General features: G+C 40.1%; 2 protein-coding genes across 3 annotated transcripts in view; one reads left to right on the top strand and one right to left on the bottom strand.

Moving 5' to 3' along the window:
• The window catches only part of HSPBAP1 (HSPB1 associated protein 1), a 94073-nt gene extending 83600 nt beyond the window's left edge, over window positions 1-10473 (bottom strand). Inside the window, exon 1 of one of the 2 annotated variants that reach the window (XM_004467151.5) lies at window positions 10280-10473. In XM_004467151.5, the coding sequence (XP_004467208.1) occupies window positions 10280-10343 (64 nt within the window). In that variant the 5' untranslated portion in view covers window positions 10344-10473. The remainder of the gene's footprint in view (window positions 1-10279) is intronic. The other variant, XM_058295687.2, reaches the window with a different exon arrangement.
• A 1237-nt stretch (window positions 10474-11710) lies between these two features.
• The window catches only part of SLC49A4 (solute carrier family 49 member 4), a 140635-nt gene continuing 130491 nt past the window's right edge, over window positions 11711-21854 (top strand). Inside the window, exon 1 of the mRNA XM_004467150.5 lies at window positions 11711-12206. Within this exon, the coding sequence (XP_004467207.1) occupies window positions 11861-12206 (346 nt within the window). The 5' untranslated portion in view covers window positions 11711-11860. The remainder of the gene's footprint in view (window positions 12207-21854) is intronic.

The raw sequence follows: 21854 nt of genomic DNA, 5'->3' as shown, positions 1-21854 counted from the left end.
TAATGTAAACTATAGATCTTGGTTAGTAGCAACACTTCAATATTGGTTCATCAATTTCAACAAATGTATCACACTAATGTAAGCTGCTATTAATAGGGGAAAATGTAGGTGAGGGAAGGGGTGGGTTATATGGGAATCTCCTAGACTTCTGATATAACTTCTCTGTAACCCAAAACTTCTCTAAAAATAAAGTTTATTAAAAAAAAAAAAGATATCCAACCATCACTGTAAGCAGCTTAATGTGAGGTTTTGCATAAGTGGAGGAAGCAGCCAGTTTGCCTTTCTCAGGATAAAATTCTACAGCTTTTGTTCCCCTATTAGATAGAAAAATAAATAAGAAAATACAAAAATCATGAAAAAACAGAATCATGTCCATTCAAATCCTTTGCCCACAACCAACCCCTAATATCTATGAGCCCTGCTACATCCTTTCAAGACACATTACCATGTCTTCCCCAGCTACATGGTTTACACCTTCTTTTCCATCATCCTCCCTTATCTAAACTCTATGCATATATGATAAAAAACATTGCTCTGAACCACTTCCTTTTTTTCAGGTTCCTAACTAACACCTAGTTTGTCAGGCTAGGAAAGCTCAAGGATACTTCCAATTTCCTTTCTCTGTTTCAACATCAATCAGTCACCCAGGCCAACACTTTCTTTTAATAATAAAATGATACCATTATTGAATGTCTAATTCCTGCCAGACACTATGCTAAATGATCTACACATATTATCTCTGATTTTCATGATACAATGCATTTCATAGATGAAAAAACTGAGGCTCAGAGGGGCTAGGTACTTTGTCGTACAGTCTTCCTTCCTCCACTCTGTAAGTCCTACAGCCAGAGTGATCGTCTTAAAATCAAATCTGTTCGTGTTACTCTGACACTTAAAGTCCTTCAAAGGCTTCCCATTGCCTTTGGGTGCAGTTGAGACTCTTAAACTTGATTCTTGAGGATCCCCTCTTTCCTCAGCATGCCCTGCACCAACTTCTTTCAATTCCTGGACCATGCCATTCTCTCTCTCTCCTTGCCTCTAGACTTGGCACAAAGTCCCCTTATTCATTCACTCAACAAATATGTATAAAGTGCCCACTATGTGCCTGGCAATATAACTACTGCTGGGCATATGGTGGTGAATGAAACATAGTTCCTGCCCTCAAGGTATACTTAAGTTCTAATAAGATAAACATAAAACAAGTAATTACAGATGGCAATAAGTGAAATGAAGGAAGCAGGATGATGTATTACAGAACATCTAGGATTGGGGGATGAGAGAATTATGACTGCTTTAGATAGGTTGGTCTGATAAAGTCTGAGAACGTGACATACTTTGAAACCTGAGGATTAAGGAGCTGGCTATATGAAAAAGAGCTAGGAAGAGAGGGGATGAGTGGCAACAGATACAGTTGGAGACATAAGCTGAGTCGAGATGAAGGAGTTCTGTAGGCCATGGTTATGAGTTTGCAATTTAGTCTAAGTACAGTAGAATGCACTGAAGATTTTTTAAAAAGCAAGGGAGTGTCTTGTTTTCCCCCTGCTGAATGAAGAACAGTTTGGAGGGGCAAAAGTTAGTAAAGAGGAAAACAAGCCAGGAAGAGATAATGGTGCTTTAGGTGAGAAATAAGGATGATTTGAACTAGAGTTTGATGTAAAAGAGTATAATAATGTACAATATAGACACAGAACTGATCTAACCTGCAAAATGTCATTAGCTGAAAGTTAGAAAGAGAGAGAGATTTTAGGGAATTGTCAGTGGAGAAAGTCAGAATATAAGCTTACCAGAGAAACAGGATGAGAAGGATCTCAGGCTCACACTGAGCAATTATTCAATAGATTGGCCCTTTTCCTTTTACACTGTCATCAATATGTGCAGCTGTGTGACTTTTTCAAGCAAAGTTCAGCAATATAGAGGCAGGCATAAAGAAGGCAGAACGTTGGGTTCATCTAGTGTAGGAGTTCTGCCCGAAGAATAAAATGCAGTGAGAAAGTGACAAGAGAATAGGGTATATTTTCAAGGGAGATATAATAATCGACAATGACATGCACTGTAAGTTGGATAAGAGGGTATAGGTGGACAAAAGAAAAAAGAAAAAAAAAATCAACAGATTGGAGGTCTAGATGAGGTTCAAGAATTACCTCCCTAGGATATATAAGCAAGTGAGTTATAAAGATAGGAGACGGTGGTCAGATAGATAGCAGGAGGTTGCTCTTTGTTTCTTCTGTTTAGAATGGTCATTTCCCTACCCTGTATTTTTGGATGATACCTATCTATCCTTCCAATTTGGCTTAGAAACCATTTTTTCCAAGTACCCAATTCTGAGCTCTAAAGTTCAGGTATGACACCACTGCTGGGTCCCTCTCCTTTTATAACACACCTATTCTAAATTGATGTTGTAATACTCTTCCCTACTACTTTGTAAGCTCTGGGATAGGAATAATCCCACATGCTTAGTTGGTAACAGTGTATAAAATGAACTGGAGTTGAAAATCCTGAAGGTGGAGAAACCATTTGGGTTGTTTCACAGCTAATGAGTGGAAGAGCCAGAATTCAAGTCCAGGTAGTTCTAATTCCAAAGCCTTTAAATCCACCTCACTTCTTTTCTTTCCCACTGTCAACAATTTGTTTAAGCACACATTCCTCCTAACCTGAAAAACCTAAAAGACTGCCTTGCCCTCAGAAACCGCAATCCAAACCAATACACGGTTGCTAATGAAGTTTGGATCAAAGCACATAATCTCTCGACCTCCTGGAAGATGGAAGATTAGAGACAGGACACACTTATCTCCCAGAAAAAATAGCTAGAAGACAGTAGAAACGGCCTGAAAAAAATGTTTTAGGGTTTAGGGCACCAGAGGAAAGCTGGATACCATACAGAAGAGAGAGGGACATGGGAAAAGAATCTCCACAGAAAAACTGTGAGTGTTAACTGCAGCTGGAGAGGCTGGCGCCCTGCTCCCAAGACTGTCTACAGGCAGACAAGCTTGATTCTCTGTCCTTCAGCCAGAGGCTACAGACAAAGGGGTCTGGCTGCAGGAGAAGGGAGATAGAAAAGGACACAGCCTAAGACTGATTCAGCTTTTGGCCCAGAAATTTGGTCTGCTATGTCCCACAAGCTCTTCAGGCTGGGTGGGGTCACACCACTGTTTGCCCTGGGAGTTAGACTAAAGAGATCCAGCCCTCTCCATCACCCTCTCCACTGACCAGGACTGGTTGTTGAGGATGCAGAGGGGCACGGGATTATTTCCTACCCTAGAAGAGAGAGGGGGCTACTGGCAAGGGATGGAGAACAGCCTCTGAGAAAGTTCGATTTGCCAGGTGCTGAACAGCCCTGAGGCAAGATCCTCTATCACACTGTTTTAGTCAGTGTTGCAGCAAATACATCTAATCAGGGTTTGAGCTGAGAGGCTGCCTAAGAGAGTCTCTGCTGGTAGACCAAAGTGTAGATGAGGATATTAAAAGTAAATAAATAAGAGAGGCTTCCCCCAGCCTTTATAGTCTTCCTCTCCAAGACCTTTGGAAATGGGCCTGTAACCCATTACTGGGTCCAGTGCCCAGATCTGAGCAACTATATGGGAATAATACTAAAGAGCTAGAAAGGGTTGAACCAAGAATCAAAGAACAGTAATAACACACAGGCTCCTGCCACTAAATCCCTATGAAAGAGAAAAATTGAGCATCAGAGTAACTTCACCATCACAATCAGATGGCTGGTCATCAGGAAAAAATTACAAGCCATACTAAGAAAATGGAAGAAATGGCCCAAGCAACAAAATATATCAAAGCCCCAGATGAGGCACAGGATTTGAGAAAAACTAATCAACGAGATTCATATAAACTTCTAAAATCAAATCAGCAACTTAAAAGACAATATAGGAAAGCAAATGTGGCTCAAGTGATTGAGCTCTCACCTACTACATGGGAGGTCTGAGGTTTGGTTCCCAGTACCTCCCAAAGAAGACAGTGGGGTGGCATGATGGGCAGGTGCAGCAAGCTGACACAACAAGATGACACAACAAGAGACACAAGAAGAAAAACATAATGAAATATACTACAAAGCAGGGAAGCAGAGGTTCCCGGTGCCTCCTAAAGATGATGAGCAAGAGAGGAAGTTGATGCGATGGGCAGGTGCAGCAAGCTGACGCAATAAGAGACAGGAGGAAAAGCATAATAAAAGACACAGCAAAACAGGGAATGGAGGTAGCTCAAGAAATAAGGTGCCTCCTTCCCACATTACAGGTCCCACATCACAGTTCCTGGTGCCTCCTAAAGAAACAAAGAAGACAGATACAGCAAGTGTAAACAATGAGGGGGTGGGAGAAATAAATAAATTTTCTAAAAAAGAAAACAATACGGCTGAAGACATAAAGGAATCAAGAGGATACTGGGCAAGCACGAAGAACTTGAAAATCTGAATAGAAAAATAACAGAACTTATGGGAATTAAAGTCACGATATGCTAGCTCAAAAACACACTAGAGGCATACAACAGTAGATAGAGCAGCTGAAATTGAAGAGAGAGAAAAAAGAATAGAAAAAATTGAGCAGGGGCTCTGGCAGATGAATGAGAACACAAAACACAAAACATATGTGACATGGGAATTTCAGAAGGAGAAGAAAAGGGAAAAGGGGCAGAAAGAGTATCTGAGGAAATAATGGCTGAAAATTTCCCATGAAAGAAATGAATATGCATGTCCAAGAAGCAAAGCATACCCACTTAGAATAAATCCTAATAGACCTACTCCAAGGCACATATAATTCAGGATGTCAAACGTCAAAGATAAAGAAAATTCTTAGAGCAACAAGGGAGAAGCAAACCGTCACACTCAAGGGATACCCAGTAAAACCTGTGCAGATTTCTCATCAGAAAAGATGGGGGTGAGAGGACAGTGGTATGATATAACCAGGACACTGGAAGAGAAAAATTGCCAGCCAATATTTCTCTATAAAGCAAGACTGTCCTTTAAATATGAAGATGAGTTTAAATATTGACAAATAAACAGAACTAGAGAACTTGTAAAACAAACAAACATACAAAAAAAAAAAAAAAAAACCCACAACAATCTGGCTTTGCAGAAAGCACTAAAGGAAACCTTAGAGCCTGAAAGAAAAAGACAGGAGAGAGAGGCTAGGAGAGTGTAGAAAGAAAGAGTACCAGAAAAGATAATCAAAAGAGTAAAATGAAAATAAGATATGATTTACGAACACTAAAGTGGTGGAAGTAAATAATGCATGTACAGTAATATCATTGAATGTGAATGGATTAAATTCCCCAACCAAAAGATACAGCCTGACAGAATGGATAAAAAACCATGAGTCAACCATATGCTTACAAGAAGTCTTATAGAGAACTCAGACCCAGGGATACAAACTAGCAGAAAGTAAAAGGTTAGAAAAAGATATTCTATGCAAACAGTAATGAAAAAAGAGCAGTAGTACCTATACTAATATCAGATAAAACTTTAAATGCAAAAAGGTTATGAGATGCAGAAAGCTATTATATGTTAATAAAAGAGACAATCGACGAGAGAGAAGTAAGTCATAAATATCTATGCCACTAACCAGGGTGCAATCTCTGGCAAAACTGAAGGGAGAAATAGACAACTCTACAATAATCATTGAAGACTTCAACAACCAGTCACATCATTAGACAGAACAAATAGATATAAGATCAACAAGGAAACAGAGAACTTGAACAACATGCTAAATGAGCTAGACCTAAAAGACAAATACAGAATGTTGCATCCCAAATCAGCAGGTTATACATTCTTCTAAAGTGCTCATGGATCTTTCTCCAGAATAGACAACGTGCTGGGTCACAAAGCAGGTCTCAATGAATATACAGAGATTGAAATTTAAAAAACAACCTCTCAGATAATAATGGGATGAAGTTGGAAATCAATAATAAATAGGAAAGGGGAAATTTTGCAAATATGTGGAAACTAAACAACACACTCCTAAACAATTAGTGGGTCAAAAAAGAAATTTTATAAGAAATTAGTAAGTATCTCAAGGTGAATGAAAACAAGAATACAACTTATCAAAATTTATGGGATACAGCAAAGGTAGTGCTGAGATGGAAATGTATAGCCCTAACACATACATTAAAAAGGAAGAGGGAAACGGACTTGGCCCAGTGGTTAGGGCGTCCGTCTACCACATGGGAGGTCCGCGGTTCAAACCCCGAGCCTCCTTGACCCGTGTGGAGCTGGCCCATGCGCAGTGCTGTGCGCACAAGGAGTGCTGCACCACGCATGGGTGTCCCCCGCGTAGGGGAGCCCCACGTGCAAGGAGTGTGCCCGTAAGTAGAGCTGCCCAGCGCGAAAGAAAGCGCAGCCTGCCCAGGAATGGCGCCGCCCACACTTCCCGTGCTGCTGACGACAACAGAAGCGGACAAAGAAACAAGACGCAGCAAACAGACACAGAGAACAGACAACCGGGGGAGGGGGGTAATTAAATAAAATAAATAAATCTTTAAAAAAAAAAAAAAAGGAAGAAAGCCAAAATCAAAGACCAAACTGACACCTGGAGGAACTAGAAAAAGAACAGCATACCTATCCCAAAGCAAGCAGAAAGAATGAAACAATAAAGACTAGTGCAGAAATAAATGAATTTGAGAAGGAAAAAAAATAGAAAAAACAAACAAAACAATCATTTTGATCGATGCAGAAAAAGCATTAGACAAAATCCAGCACCCTTTCTTGGTAAAAACATTTCAAAAGACAGTAATAAAAGGAAAGTTCCTCATTATGATAAGAAAATCCTAGAGCCAGTATCTTAATCAAGGTGGAAAGGTTGAAAGCTTTCGCTCTAAGATTGGGAACAAGACAAGGATGCCCATTGTTATCACTGTTATTCAACATTATATTAGAAGCTCTAGCTAGAGCAACTAGACAAGAGAAAAATAAAAGGCATCCAAACAGAAAAAGAGGAAGTAAAACTCACTCTTCACAGATGACATGATCCTGTACTTAGAAAACTCAGAAATGTGTATGACAAGGCTACTTGAGCTAATAAATGAGTTCAACAAAGTGGCAAAAATCAGTAATGTTTCTGTACACTAGTTCTAAACAATCGAAAGAGGAAAATAGGGGGAAAAAATCCATTTACAATAGCAACAAACAGCCTCAAATACCCAGGAATCAAATTAACCAAAGTTGTATAGGACCTATATTCAGAAAACTACAAAACAATGCTAAAAGAAATCAAAAGACCTAAATAAATGGAAAGACATTCCAATGCATTAGACTGGAAGACTAAATATCATGAAGATGTCAATCCTACTCAAACTGATTTATAGATTCAACGCAATACCAGTCTAAATTCCAATAGCCTACTTTACAGAAATACAAACGGCAATTGTCAAATTTATTTGGAAGGGAAAGGGCATCCAAATAGCCAAAAATATCCTTAAAAAGAAAAGCAATGTGGGAGGACTCTTACTGCCTGACCTTGAAACATATTACAAAGCTACAGTGGTCAAAACAGCATAGTATTGGTAATCAGGTAAACAGACTGATCAATGGAACAGAATTGAGAGTCCAGAAATAGACCCTTACCTCTATGGCCAACTGGTTTTTGACAAACCTACTAAGTCCTTGTTAATGGGACAAAACAGTCTCTTCAACAAATGGTACTGGGAGAACCGAATATCCATAACTAAAGAAATGAAAGATGACCCTTATCTCACTCCCTATACAAGTATCAACTCAAAATGGACTAGGATCTAAATATAAAAGCCAGGATAATAAAACTACTAGAAAAAAACATAAGGAAACATCTTCATGATCCTGTGGTATGTGGTAGTTTCTTGGCCCTTACACTCAAAGCACAAGCAATGAGAGAAAAATAGATAAATGGGACCTCCTCAATATTAAATACTTTCGCACCTCACAGAACTTTGTCAAAAGGATGAAAAGGCAGCTGTCAATGGGAGAAAACATTTGGAAAACACATATCTGATAAGGGTTTAATATTTATGATATATAGGGAGATGTTACAACTCAACTGCCCAATTAAAAAATGGACAAAAGACTTGAATAGACATTTGTCCAAAGAAGAATTACAAATGGCAAAAAAACACATGAAAAAATGTTCAACATCACTAGCAATTAGGGAAATGCATATCAAAGCTACAATGAGATATCATGTCATTCCTATTAGAATGGTCACTTTTAAAAAGATGGAAAACTACAAATGTTGGAGAGGATGTGGTGGGAATGTAGAATGGTACAGCCACTGTGGAGGAGTGTTTTGCAGTTGCTAATGAACTTAAATATAGATCTGCTACATGATCCAGCAATCCCATTACTAGATATATACCCAGAAATACTGAGAGCAGTGACCCAAACAGACATCTGCACACTGATGTTCACAGTGTGCACAATTGTCAAAAATGGAAACAACCCAGCTGTCCATCAACCAATGAATGGATAAACAAATTATGGTGTAACATACAGAGGAATATTACACAACTGTAAGAAGTGAATTCATGAAGCATATGACATCATGGATGAACCTGGAGAACATTATGTTGAGGAAACAAGCCAGACACAAAATTACAATTACTGTATGACTGCACTACAATGAACTAAATATACTGTGTAAATTCATGGAGTTAATAAGTAGAATATATGCAAAAGGAAAATAGAATGAGATTAGGGAATGGAAAGTTGAAGGTTAATCTATGCAGGAACAGTGAAAAGGTTGTTCGTAAATCTTTGGAAATGAACAGAAATGGCGAAAGTACATCATAGTGTTTGTAACTGCTAATATATGGTTTTGACAGTGGTTGAAAGGGAAAGTCTAAGGTCATGTATATTAGCAGAAGGAAAGCAAAAAAAAAAATGTAACATGGGATTGTATAGTACATGGGTAATATTGCACATATAAGACTGTTTTTCTTTGAAACTTAACAAATATACCTTAATATTACAAGATGCTAATATTAGGCAAAAATATAACCAAAGCAAAATATGGAGAACAGTGTATAGTAATATTAATTATCTTCCATTAAGTGTAAAAAAAAAAGGAAATACATTAAGTGAAAGAAACTAGACAAGAGGTACTACATATTGTTTGACTCCATCTACACAAAACATAAATATACGTACATTAAAAAGACTAAAACAGAATAGCAGCTATGTACAGCATTGGAAGCATAGAGAGATTGAGAGGTGATTAGTAAGGAGTAGAGCTTTTTTGTTTATTATTGGAATAAAGAAAATGCTCTAGTAATGACTGAAATGAATGCACAGCTATGTAGTTATACGAAATACCACTGATTGTACACTTTGGGTGAACTGTATGTTTTATTAACATGTATCAATAAAATTGATTTAAAAATTTTTTAAAGATAAAAAAAAAACACATAATTTCTCCTCCAAAAGTAAAAACTTTTACGGTCACACACTGTCTCCCAAATTTCTCACCTGGTATTCACAATAGATGATAATTTTGTACCAACCTACCTCTCTGGGCTTCTCTCTTATTACTTTCTCCTACTCTATTGTATACTCTAGGAAAACTTGACTATTTGACCTCCAGACACGTTCATCCTGTGCTTTTCTGCTCCGTGGTTTTCCCATACCTTCCCTTCCCCAAACCTGAGGTGATCACAATCTCATCCAATCATAAACGTCCACCTTAATATACTCTCTCCCTGATGCACTTATGTTTTGTCTACTAGGATCTCTCCTCCTACTTAAAGCTCTTTATGACTTTGCACTCCTGCTAGTGCTCAAGTGATCACATATTAGTCATTCTTTCTGCCGTTCTTGGCTCCTTTATTAGTTGTGAATTCCTTGGGAAAAGACATCATAGTCCAAAACAGTACCATGGATGGAGCAATCATTCAATAAACGTGAACAAGGATTTCAGACTCCTGGGCTTCCAAACCTCATCTGTTCTCTAATCTAGAGGTTTCACAAAAATCGAGGAAAAGCTCAAAGTTCCTTTTCGCAAATGCCCCAGATGTCTCTATTTACTTCAAGGGTAGGATCCAATTTCACAACTGTAATTTTAATCCACTCTAACATTCAAAACATCCTTCCGGCGAAACAGCTCTGGTAGGTCTCTGAGAGGATAGGAGGACTGTACCAGGAGGAAAAACCACGTTCGCCAGAAAACAAATTATTTTCCTCATAGCTTAGTGCAGGGACTAGAACTCCCTCGGAAGCCTGGGACTGGGGCTGAAACCAAAGGCCACATGAGAGGTACCAGGAGATACAGTTGGCACAAGGTCTGTACTCAGGGTCTAACCTCAGTCCAGCACCTACCTTCCTTCTCTCTAGCACCAGCTGCAAGGGCAGTATCCGTGGTCGCCCCCGGGCTTGCAGCCATGACTCCCACGAAAGGAGCTCGGTAGAAACCCAAGAGAGGAGTGTATTACTAGTGTGGCAAAATCCAAGATCCCAAACTGCAGACAGGAAGGACTCCCAACCATTTCACCCGGGCTTCTCCGGAAGTGCCCGCCCACACAGAGGTCACGTGACGAGTGCTGGGCGGGGCCACCCAGGTTTGTTTTCTTTTTCTGTCATTGAAATGTAGACGCGTGGTCTCTGTTACGGCTCTCTGGACTGTAGAGTTCGTTCAGAGTAGTTTTTCCTGGCTTCTTTTCTGTTTCTCCTCGTTTTCTAGTCAGTTTCTTCCTTTCCGCCCCGGCGTTCTTCTCCGCCCTACAGTATTGGAGTTTTAGGGGAAGCTTTGATTTTTGTGTGGGGCTCCAGGCAGTGAAATGTGTCTCTGAGTTCGGGTACCTCCAGCGGCTCTCACCAGCCTTGGATACCAGGATAGCTTATGTTTTTCTTCCACTTTTCTTGCTCTTCTGGCAATAATGTGATTCCTTTTAGTTTTCATGGCTGCTCTGGGATACGAACCTCAAAGTGTCCTTTAATTGTATTCCCTATGATTCATTTCCTGACCCAGAAAAGTGAAATCGCTTGACTAAGGTTTTTAAGGACGTTAACCCATAGCTGTCAGGCTTCTTGATTTGCATATCAAGTAAACAAACGACTGCCTTATAAGAGATCAACAAACTCCACCTTTCCTCGTTTCCTCTTCCTCTGGCCAAAACCATAACAACTCGAGATGGATTTAGATCAAGTCTTTGACAGAAATCGTCCAGTCTTAATCAATATATCTTTATTGTTTGCCTAAGTGTCAGACAAAATGGGTAGAAAGATACAAACAAACACATGCATGTATACACATATATCTGGTGTATACAAACTGGTGAGCTTTCAGTCTTGTTGGGTATGTAAGGCACAAAAGAACGCTAAAACTAAGTAGTATTTACTGCACTTAAAAAAATGATTTTTATGCCACACACCCCTTCAATCTTATCCCATCCATCTCCTCCTATACTTTCTGATGTTATAAACCCAACAAAAATAAAAATAAACCCAATATAGAAGCAAACATTAAGTTAAATGACCAGAGATCACCAAGTTGTTATTAGGAACATGATGTACACTTGGGCAACTTTCTTCTCCAGTTCAACCAGGGATTCTTTGCCCAACCTCCTCTAATACAGTCTATCTTGGACTTTCCTTTCTTTCGGGTTCAGCCGCCTTCCTCCCTGCCTTTTCAGTTCTTCTTTGTCCTCCATCTGGGTCCCCGGTTCCTCTCCTCTCTACTCTTTTTCCCTTCGTGGATCCCAGGACCACTCCAGCGTCCTCCCCCGCCTTCCCCCCCGCCCCGGCCGACTGGGGCCGCGCAGGCGCACTAGGCTGGCGGCCGGGAGGCCCTGGGCAACCAAAGCAGCCACAGCCTCCGCCTCCTCCAGCCGCACCTCGCCGGGGCTGTTCGGCAGCGTCCGGGACCGCGCCGGGCAGAAGCCCCGCGGGCCGCGCGTCGCCATGGGCTCGGGCTGGAGCAGCGAGGAGGAGCGGCAGCCGTTGCTGGGGCCCGGGCTCGGTAGTAGGCCGGGAGCTGTCTGGAGAAGCCGAGAGGCGGCGGTGGCCGCGGCGCTGCCCGCGGCGGCGCCCGGCTCTGGGCGGGTGTACGGGCGCCGCTGGCTGGTGCTGCTGCTCTTCTCGCTGCTCGCGTTCGCGCAGGGCCTGGTCTGGAATACCTGGGGCCCCATCCAGAACTCGGCGCGCCAGGCCTACGGCTTCTCCAGCTGGGACATTGCGCTGCTGGTCCTCTGGGGGCCCATCGGCTTCCTGCCCTGTTTCGCGTTCATGTGGCTCCTGGACAAGCGAGGTGAGGGGGTCGGGAGAGCGCCGGCTGGCGCTGTCACTCCTTGGGGAATCCGGAGCCCGCTTGGTCTCCAGGCCAGCGAGCCGCCTCTTTCCGGCTCGTCGTAGGGGTTGTTTGAGGTGATGGAGAGTTGCTGGCATCCCATTCCTGACTCAGGAACCCTCTCCCTAAAGCGACAAATATGGGAAGCTTTTTTGAAACTATTTGTATTTATTTCAAGGCTGCCGTTTATACAACTCCAGGGATTAAGGTATTGCTAAATGTTCAAGTTTTTGCATATTGTGGACATCAGGGCATCCCTATGCACGTGCTATGTCTGTTTTTCATACCTGACAAAAATAACTGATGTTTTGATCCGAAGGTGTTTAGGGTTGTTGAGGGCAAAAGGTCAGAAAATAGACTGGATAATGCCCAAACGGAAGGGAGTAAGGAGTAGGCTTTGCATAATAGATGACTCCAGCGGAGGAAGAGCTATTGGAAAACTCGGGTCTGACGCTTTGGTTTCCTGGAAGATGGTGCAGGGCAGCTTTAAACTGTGTGTGTGTGTGACTAGGTGGCTTTCTCATTTGGGATTTATGATTCCCTGATAAAGCTTACAGATGAACAGACTCTCATAAAGGGGTACTCTGTACAAACATCGCAGTTTACCACTTGCCAGTGTGATTCTGTGAGGGGAAAAAAAGCCATGGGATGGATGGATTGATAAGACTTTGAATTATACCATGTAATACAGTATGGATAAATGATTGGTAGTTATGGACTACATCTTCAAGAAGTGGTTGTACCAGATTTTAGGTTTGTCAATTGGATAATGGTTAGGAACTACTTGGAATTTTTTTTTAGTTCACATTTTCCAAGGATTTGTTGACATGAGTTCTTCAGTTAGTTTGAAAGTAGAGTGTAGGTGAGTATAGATTTGTAATTGTCAGGCATATAGCACTCAAATATTTGTTATTGGGGAAGTGGATTTGGCTCAACAGATGGATAGAGCGTCTGCCTACCACATGGGAGGTCTAGGGTTCAAACCCAGGGCCTCCTTGACCCGTGTGGAGCTGGCCCTCGCACAGTGCTGATGCACAAGAGGTGTCCCCTGCATAGGGGAGCCCCACACGCAGACAAGAACAGAGGGTCCTATTAGTAGCTGCGCTTCCTTCTTCCCTCCTCACATGTCCTTCATAGGAATCCATATGAAAAAGACTAAGGAATTGTTAGTAGTGAGTTCACCAATGATCAACAGTGTTAAGTAGCTGCTGAAAGAGAAAGGACAGTTTAGGTACAGAAGCATAGTATTCAAAAGAAAAGGTTGCATTGCTCTTCACTAGAGTTCAGTTCTAAGAGCATTTTTTAAAAAAGATTTATTTTTCATTTTTTTCTCTCCCCTTCCCTGCCCCACCCCCCCCCAGTTGTCTGCTCTCTGTGTCCATTTGCCGTGTGTTCTTCTTTGTCCACTTTGCATTCTTGTCAGTGGCACCCGGAATTCGTGTCTCTTCCTGTTGTGTCAACTTGCTGCTGTCAGCACTCCGTGTGTGCAGCGCCATTCCTGGGCAGGCTGCACTCCTTTCACGCTGGGCAGCTCTCCTTATGGGGCTCACCCCTTGCGCGTGGGGCTCCCCTACATGGGGGACACCCTGTGTGGCATAGCACTCCTTGCATGCATCAGCATTGCACACAGGCCAGCTCATCACACAGGTCAGGAGGCCCTGGGTTTGAACCTTGAACCTCCCATGTGGTAGGCAAATGCCCTAATCATTGGGCCAAATCCTCTTCCCATGGAGCATTTATTTTTAAAAGGACATTGACAAACGCAAGTACTTTAAAAGTTGTATGACAAGAATGATAAAGAGTGTAAAAATTATGATGCATGAGATGAAGAGACATGGGTAAGTGAAGCTTCAAAAAGAAACTTGAGACGAATATGAAGCATAAGACGATCAAGTAAAAGAAGAATTAGACTTAAGTGAGTAAAGTTACAAGCAGCTATAACTATAAGCAATATGAGGAAGAACCTTATAACAATTAGAGTTATGCAATCCTGGAAAGATGTGTTTGGCAGATGTAGAACATTCAAACAGAGCAAGTACTTATTCATAGGATGTGTGCTGGATGCTAACTAAGGAAGGGATTCTTGTGCTGAAATTTTATTTGTTTGGGGTTTGTTTTTTTTTAGGAGTGAATGAAGTGTGCATTTTACTTAGTTTTTGAAATTAAAGATCACAGTATTTTCGTGCCTCATTAAGTGAAACTCATGCACTAATATTCTAAATAAACTCCATAACATAGAAATACCTGAAGCTTGTATTTTACTTCCTTTTCTAAACTAACCTCATTGTTTCAGTAGCTCACTGAATGAAACTTGTGCATTAACATTTTTTGTAAGTCAATACAAGCACACAAAAGTAAATGAAGCATGTATTTTACTTAGATTTCTAAACTAAACATTACAGTGTTTTTGCAGCTCTCTAAGAGAAAATTCTTTTTTTTATCATTTTAAGTCAATACAAGCATATAGAAGTGAAGGAAGTATGTAATTTACTTAGTATTCAAAACTAAACATCACCGTAAACTTGTGTTTTAACATTGTTTGTAAGTCATTACAAGCACATAGAAGTAAATGAACTTGTATTTTAGTTTTTGAAATTAAATATTACAGTGTTTTCACATCTCATGAAATGAAATATGTATATTAATATTGTAATTAAATGCAAGCACATTGAGGTGACTGAAAAGGCTTGTATTTTACTTAGTTTTTTTTTTTTTATGTTTTATTTTTATTTTTTTTTCATTTATTTATTTTTTTATTGACTTTGTAATAATATTACATTAAAAAAATATATATATGAGGTCCCATTGAACCCTACCACCTCCACCCCACCTCTCCCCCCCCTTAGTTTTTTTAATTAAACATGTTTTCAGAGCACACTAAGTAAAACTTATGCATTAACATTGTTTGTAAGTCAATATGAGCACCATAGAAGTGACTGTACTTTTTTTTTCTTTTTTTATTGCATTAAAAATTTTTAAAGCTACTTTTGATTACATAAATTTTACATAAAAAATATAGGGGATTTTCATATGCCCCACTTCCTACCCCTCCCATGTTAACAACATCCTTCATTGCTATGATACATTTGTTAGAATTGATGAATACATATTGAAGCATTTACTAATGTAAATTGTAGTTTACATTATAGTTTATAATCTGTTGTTTGGGATTTTCTTGATTGTTTTTCTTTATTAGAGAAGTTATGGCTTTACATAACAATCACACATAAAATACAGGATTCCCACATACCACCTATTATTAGCACTTTGCATTGGTGTGGAACATTTGTTACAATTGATGAGAGCACATTTTTATAACTGTACTATTAACTGTATTCAAAGGTTAAACTTAAAATTGTGTAGTGTAGTGCCATAGATTTTTTTTAAAAATTTTAATCTGTTAACTATATATATATACCGTATATAGCATTTCCCCTTTTAACCACATTCAGATATATATTTCAGTGCTGTTGATTACATTCACAATGTTGTGCTAAGATCACCACCATTCATTACCAAAATATTTGCATCATTTCAAATACAAGCCCTGTAAACTTTAAGCCTTAACTTCCCATTCCCTATCTGCACCCCATCACCTGGTAACATATATTCTAGATTCTGACTTCATGAGTTTGCTTATTCTAATTATTTCATATCATCCAATCTTTGTCCTTTTGTGTTGGACATCAACAGGATGTCTTCTAGGTTTATCTATGTTGTCACATGGATCATGACTTCATTCCTTTTTTTTTTTGGATGAATAATATTCCATTGTATATGAAATGGTATCTCTTTGTGGTTTTAGTTTTCATTTTCCTGACAGGTAATGATGTTGAGCATATTTTCATGTGATTTCTGACCATTTGTATATCTTCTTTGGGGAGATGTCTATTCAGGTCTTTTGCTTGTTTTTAAATTGGATTGTTTGTCTTTTTGTTGTTAAGTTGAAGGATTTCTTTATGTATTTTGGATATTAACTGTTATCAGGGAAATGGATGTGGCTCAACTAATTGGGCTCCTGTATATCATAAAGGAGGTCCAGGATTCAATGCTCAGGGTCTCACGGTGAGGGCGAGCTGGCCCACGCAGGAATGTAGCCCTGCACAGGAGTGCCGCCCTGCATGGGAATGCCACCCAGTGCAGAAAAGCCGCCCCATGCAGGAGTGCCCGGCCGACCTGGAGAGCTGGCGCAGCAAGATGGCGCAACAAGAGACACAGGGGAGAGAAAATAAGAAGATGTAGGGGAGGAGGAAGTTGAGGTGGCCCAAGACAGTAATCCCCGCTCTCCCACTCCAGAAAGACCTAGGATCGATTCCCGGAGTCACCTAATGAGAATATAAGCAGACACAGAAGAACACACAGCAAATGGACACAGAGTGCAGACAATGGGGGAACGGGGTGGGGGGGTGGGGAGAAATAAATAAAATAAAAAATAAATCTTTTTAAAAAAACAACAAACTTTTACCAGAGAGTGGTTTCTAAATATCTTCTTTCATCAAGTAGGTTGTCATTTTACTTTCATTTTAAAGTCTTTTGAGGCACAAAAGTTACTTTTGCTTTTTTAAAGATTTATTTTATTTTTCCACTCCCCCACCCACCCACCCAGTTGTTTGCACTGGCTTTTTGCCCTCTGTTTGTATTCTTCATTGTGTGCTCTCTGTGTCTCCTGTTTTTGTTTTTTTTTCCAGGAGGTGTCAAGAACTGAACCCATGTCCTCTCATGTGGGAGGGAGGCCCCCAATCTCTTGAGCCACATCTATTTCCAGTTTGTTGTGACTCTCGTTGTGTTTCCTCCTCATTGTGTCACCTCGTTACATCAGCTTGCTGTCTTGCTTGTCTTCTTTAGGAGGCACAGGAAACTGAACCTGGGACCTCCCATGTGGTAGGTGGGTGCCCAACTGCTTGTGCCACACCCACTTCCCGAGGCACAAAAGTTTTTTTTTTTTTTCCCATGAGATTCCATTTATCTATTTTCTCTTTTGATGCTTGTGTTTTGGATATAAAGTCTGGTAAACCTAACTTTAGATCTTGCTTAGTTGCTTAACACAAGGTTCCTTACATTTATTTTTAGGTGTTTGATGGTTCTGGCTCTTCTATTTTGGTCTTTGATCCATTTTGAGTTGATTTTTGGATAAGATGTGAGGTAGGGGGGTACTCCCACTCCTTTTTTTTTTTCCTTTCAGCTGGAGATTGATTTTCCTGCTGCCATTTGTTGAAGACACTATTCTGTCCCAATTGAGTGGTTTGTGCTCCCTTGTCAAAAATCATTTGATCCCCCCTCTCAATCTGAAGCAGAGTGGGTATCACCATCCCAGAATCCTCAAGATTGAGGAATGAACAAATTTAGGGGGGGAATGTAACCATGGACCAAATAGACTTATTCTTATTTTAGTAACGGAAGAACTTGTAGCATTGATATAAAGACAGTGGTTACAAGAGGTTCTGAGGGTAGTGGTAGGGAAGAATAGGTGGAACATAGGGCATTTTGAGGGCATTGGAATTATTCTGCATGATATTGCAATAATGGATACAGGCCATTATACATTTTGTCAAAACCTATAAAATTGTATGTTGCAAAATGTAAACCATAATGTAAACTACAGTCCTTGGTTAGTAGTAGTGCTTTAATATTGGTTCATCAATTGTAACAAATGTACCATACTAATGGAAGATGTTATTGATAGGGGAAAATGTGAGAGGGGGAGGGTGTGGGGCACATGGGAATCCCCTATTTTTTTTTTTAAGATTTATTTATTTCCCCCTTTGCAGCTTGTTGCATTCTTTGCTGTCTCTTCTCTGTGTCCATTTGCTGCACATTTTTTCCATATCTGCCTGTCTCCCTTTGCTGTGTCATCTTGCTGCGCCAGCTCTCTGCAGTGCACAGGCCATCAGCTCTCTGTGGTGCACAGGCCAGTTTACCTTCACAAGGAGGCCCCGGGACGCGAACCCAGGGCCTCCCATATGGTAGATGGGAGCTCAACTGATTGAGCCACAGCCGCTTCCCTCCCCTATATTTTTGATGTAACTTTTCTACATTCTAAAACTTCTTTAAAAATTAAGTTTATTGGGAAGTGGACTTGGCCCAGTGGATAGGGCGCCTGTCTACCACATGGGAGGTCTGCAGTTCAAACCCCGGCCCTCCTTGACCCATGTGGAGCTGGCTCACGCTCAGTGCTGATGCGTGCAAGGAGTGCCGCCACACAGGGGTGTCCCCCGCATAGGGGAGCACCACACGCAAGGAGTGCGCCCTGTAAGGAGAGCCACCCTGTGCGAAAGAAAGTGCAGCCTGCCCAGGAATGGCACTGCGCACACGGAGAGCTGACACAGCAAGACGATGCAACCAAAAGAAACACAGATACCCGTGCCGCTGACAACAACAGAAGTGGACAAAGAACACGAAGCAAATAGAAACAGAGAACAGACAACCAGGGCGGGGAAGAGAAATAAATAAATAAATCTTTTTTAAAAATTTAAGTTTATTATATGAAAAAAAAATCAGTTGACCTTAGATATTAGGGTTAATTTCTGAGCTTTCAGTTTGATTCCATTGGTCTATGCATATGTCCTTGTTCCAGTACTATGCTGTTTTGATTACTGTTAGTCAGCCAAAGGGGTGCTGATGCGAAGTACCAGAAATCTGTTGGCCTCTATGAAGGGTATTTATTTAAGGTAAATGCTTGCAGTTACAAAGTCCTAAAGAGTCCAACTCAAGACTGCTTTCTTACCAAAGTCAGTTGCCACGTGCTGAAGCAAGATGACCAGTGATCTCTGCCTGTCAGAGATCTTCTCAGCTGCTCAGTTGCTCTGTTCCCTTCAGCTACAAACTATCAGGCGAATGGCTCATTTCTCTTGGGGGCCCTAGGATCAAACATGACAGAGCTCTTTCATCTTCTGTATCTTCTGTGTGTCTTCTTGAGTGAGTATCCATTTATGAAGGCCAAAGGGGACACCTTACTGATGACATCCAATCAGAAGTCCAACCTGAACTACACCTTACTGATGTAGTCCAATCAGAAGTCCTAAATTGACTTTATCAAGTAAACTTAACCAGAGGCCCCTCATTGAATCTAATACAATCAAAGGGTTTCACACCCAGAGGAACAGACTAGTTACAAACATAATCCTTCTCTTTTGGGGATTCATAAATAAATAATCTCCAACTGCCACAATTGCTGTGGCTTTGTAATAAGTTTTAAGATTGGCAAGTGCGAGCCCTCAAACTTCTTTCCTCTTCTTCAAAATGACTTTGGCTATTCGGGGCCCCTTACCCTTCTATATAGGTTTAATGATCGGCTTTTCCATTTTTGCATAGAAGGTTGTTGGAATTTTTATTGGGATTTGCTGAATTTATGAGTCACTTTGGGTAGAACTGACATCTTAACAATACTTAGTCTTCCAACTTATGAACATGGAATGTCTGTCCTTTTACTTAGTTCTACTGTGATTCCTTTTAGCAATGTTTTTTTGTTTTCTTTTATAGGTCCTTTACATTCTTGGTTAGATTTATTCCTGGATATTTGATAATTTTAGTTGCTATTGTAAGTGGAATTTTTTCTTGATTTCTTCTTCTGTTTGTTAATTGCTTGTGTAGAGAAACACTACTGATTTTTGGGTGTTGATCTTGTACCCTGCCATTTTGCCAAATTCATTTATTAGATCTAGGAGGTTTCTTGTGGATTTTTTGGAATTTTTTGGATCTAAGATCATGTCTTCTGAAAACAGGGAAACTTATTTCTTCCTTTCCAATGTAGATGCTTTTTATTTCTTTTTCTTGCCAAATTGATCTGGCAAGAACTTCCAGTACAGTGTTGAATAACAGTGGTGACAGTGGGCATCCTTATCTTGTTCCTGATCTAAGAGGGAAAGGTTTCAGTCTTTCACCATTAACCCTAGGATATTATATGTGGGTTTTCCATGTGCTCTTTATCATGTTGAGGAAGTTTCCTTTTATTCCTAGTGTTCTGAGTGTTTTTTTTATTAAGGGAGAGTTGCCTTTCTGCATCAATTGAGAGGATCATGTGCTTTTCCCCCTTCATACAGTTAATGTGGTGTATTACATTGTTTTTCTTATATTGAACCATTCTTATATCCTAATTGAATATGGTATGTAATTCCTTTAATATGCTGTTTGATTTGGTTTGTTAGTATTTTGTTGAGGATTTTTGCATCTGTATTCATAAGAGATATTAGCCTATAATTTTCTTTTCTTGTGGTATCTTTATTTGGCTGTGGAATGAGGGTGATGTTGACTTTGAATGAATTAGGGGGAGTTCTGTTCTCTTCATTTTGGGGAAGGAAGAGTTTGAGCAGAATTTGAGTAAGTCTTCTTGACATGTTTGATAAAATTCCCCTTTGAAGTCATCTGGTTGTGGGCTTTTCGAAGCTTTTGATTACTGATTCAATCTCTGTACTAGTAACTGGTTTGTCAAGATCTTCTAATTCTTCTTCAGTAAGTGTAGGTAGTTTGTGTGTTTCTAAAATTTTTTCCATTTCATCTAGGTTTATCTAATATTAGCATATAGTTGTTCATAGTATCCTCTTATAGTCCTTTTTGTTTCAGTGGGGTTGTCATAATGTCTCCCTTTTCATTTCTGATTTTTGTTATTTTTATCCTCTCATTTTCTTTGTTGACCTAATAAAGATTTGTCAATTTTATTCATCTTTTCAAAGAACCAACTTTTCATTTTGTTGATTCTCTCTATTGTCTGTTTGTTGTTGTTGGGTAAAGTGTTCTGTATATGCCTGGTTTAAAATATTGTTAAAGTCGTTTTTTTTTTTTGACAAACTCTTTTTTTTTTTCAGTATTAGGGATTCAACCCAGGACCTCATACATGCAAAGCAGGCACTCAACCAGTGAGCTACATCCACTCCCCTCATCAAAGTCTTGTATTTTTTTATTGATCTTCTGATGAGCTATTCTAGCCATTATTGAAAGTGGTCTATTAAAGTCTCCTACTATTAATGTAGAACTGTCAATTTCTCCCTTCAAATATGTTATTTTTGCTTCATATATTTTGGGGCTCTGCTGTTTGGTACATATATGTTCATAATTTTTATGCCTTCTTGTTGAATTGACCTCTTTATCAGTATATAATTACACCTTTGTCCCTCATAACAGTTTTTGACCTAAAGTCTATGTATTTGTATCACTTAAAAACCTTTGTCCCTCATAACAGTTTTTGACCTGAAGTCTGTATATTTGTATCACTTAAAATCCATATATTTGTATCCCTTTTTTAAAAGATTTATTTATTTATTTATTTATTTATCTCCCCTTCTCCCTCCCACCCCAGTGGTCTGTTCTCTGTGTCTATTTGCTGCGTGTTCTTTGTCTGCTTCTGTTGTTGTCAGCGGCACGGGAATCTGTTTCTTTTTGTTGCGTCATCTTGTTGTGCAGCTCTCCGTGTAGACGGCACCATTCCTGGGCAGGCTGCACTTTCTTTTGCGCTGGGCAGCTCTTCTTACAAGGCGTGTGGGGCTCCCCTACACAGGGGACACCCCTGCGTGGCAGGGCACTCCTTGCGCACATCAGTACTGCGTGTGGGGCAGCTCCACACAGGTCAAGGAGACCCGGGGTTTGAACCATGGACCTCCCATGTGGTAGACAGAT

The sequence above is a fragment of the Dasypus novemcinctus genome, chromosome 4 (genome assembly GCF_030445035.2).
Source record: "Dasypus novemcinctus isolate mDasNov1 chromosome 4, mDasNov1.1.hap2, whole genome shotgun sequence".
NCBI classification, from domain to species: Eukaryota; Metazoa; Chordata; class Mammalia; order Cingulata; family Dasypodidae; genus Dasypus; species Dasypus novemcinctus.
Note: the sequence above shows the minus strand (reverse complement) of the source record. Positions and strands in the feature narration are given on the sequence as shown.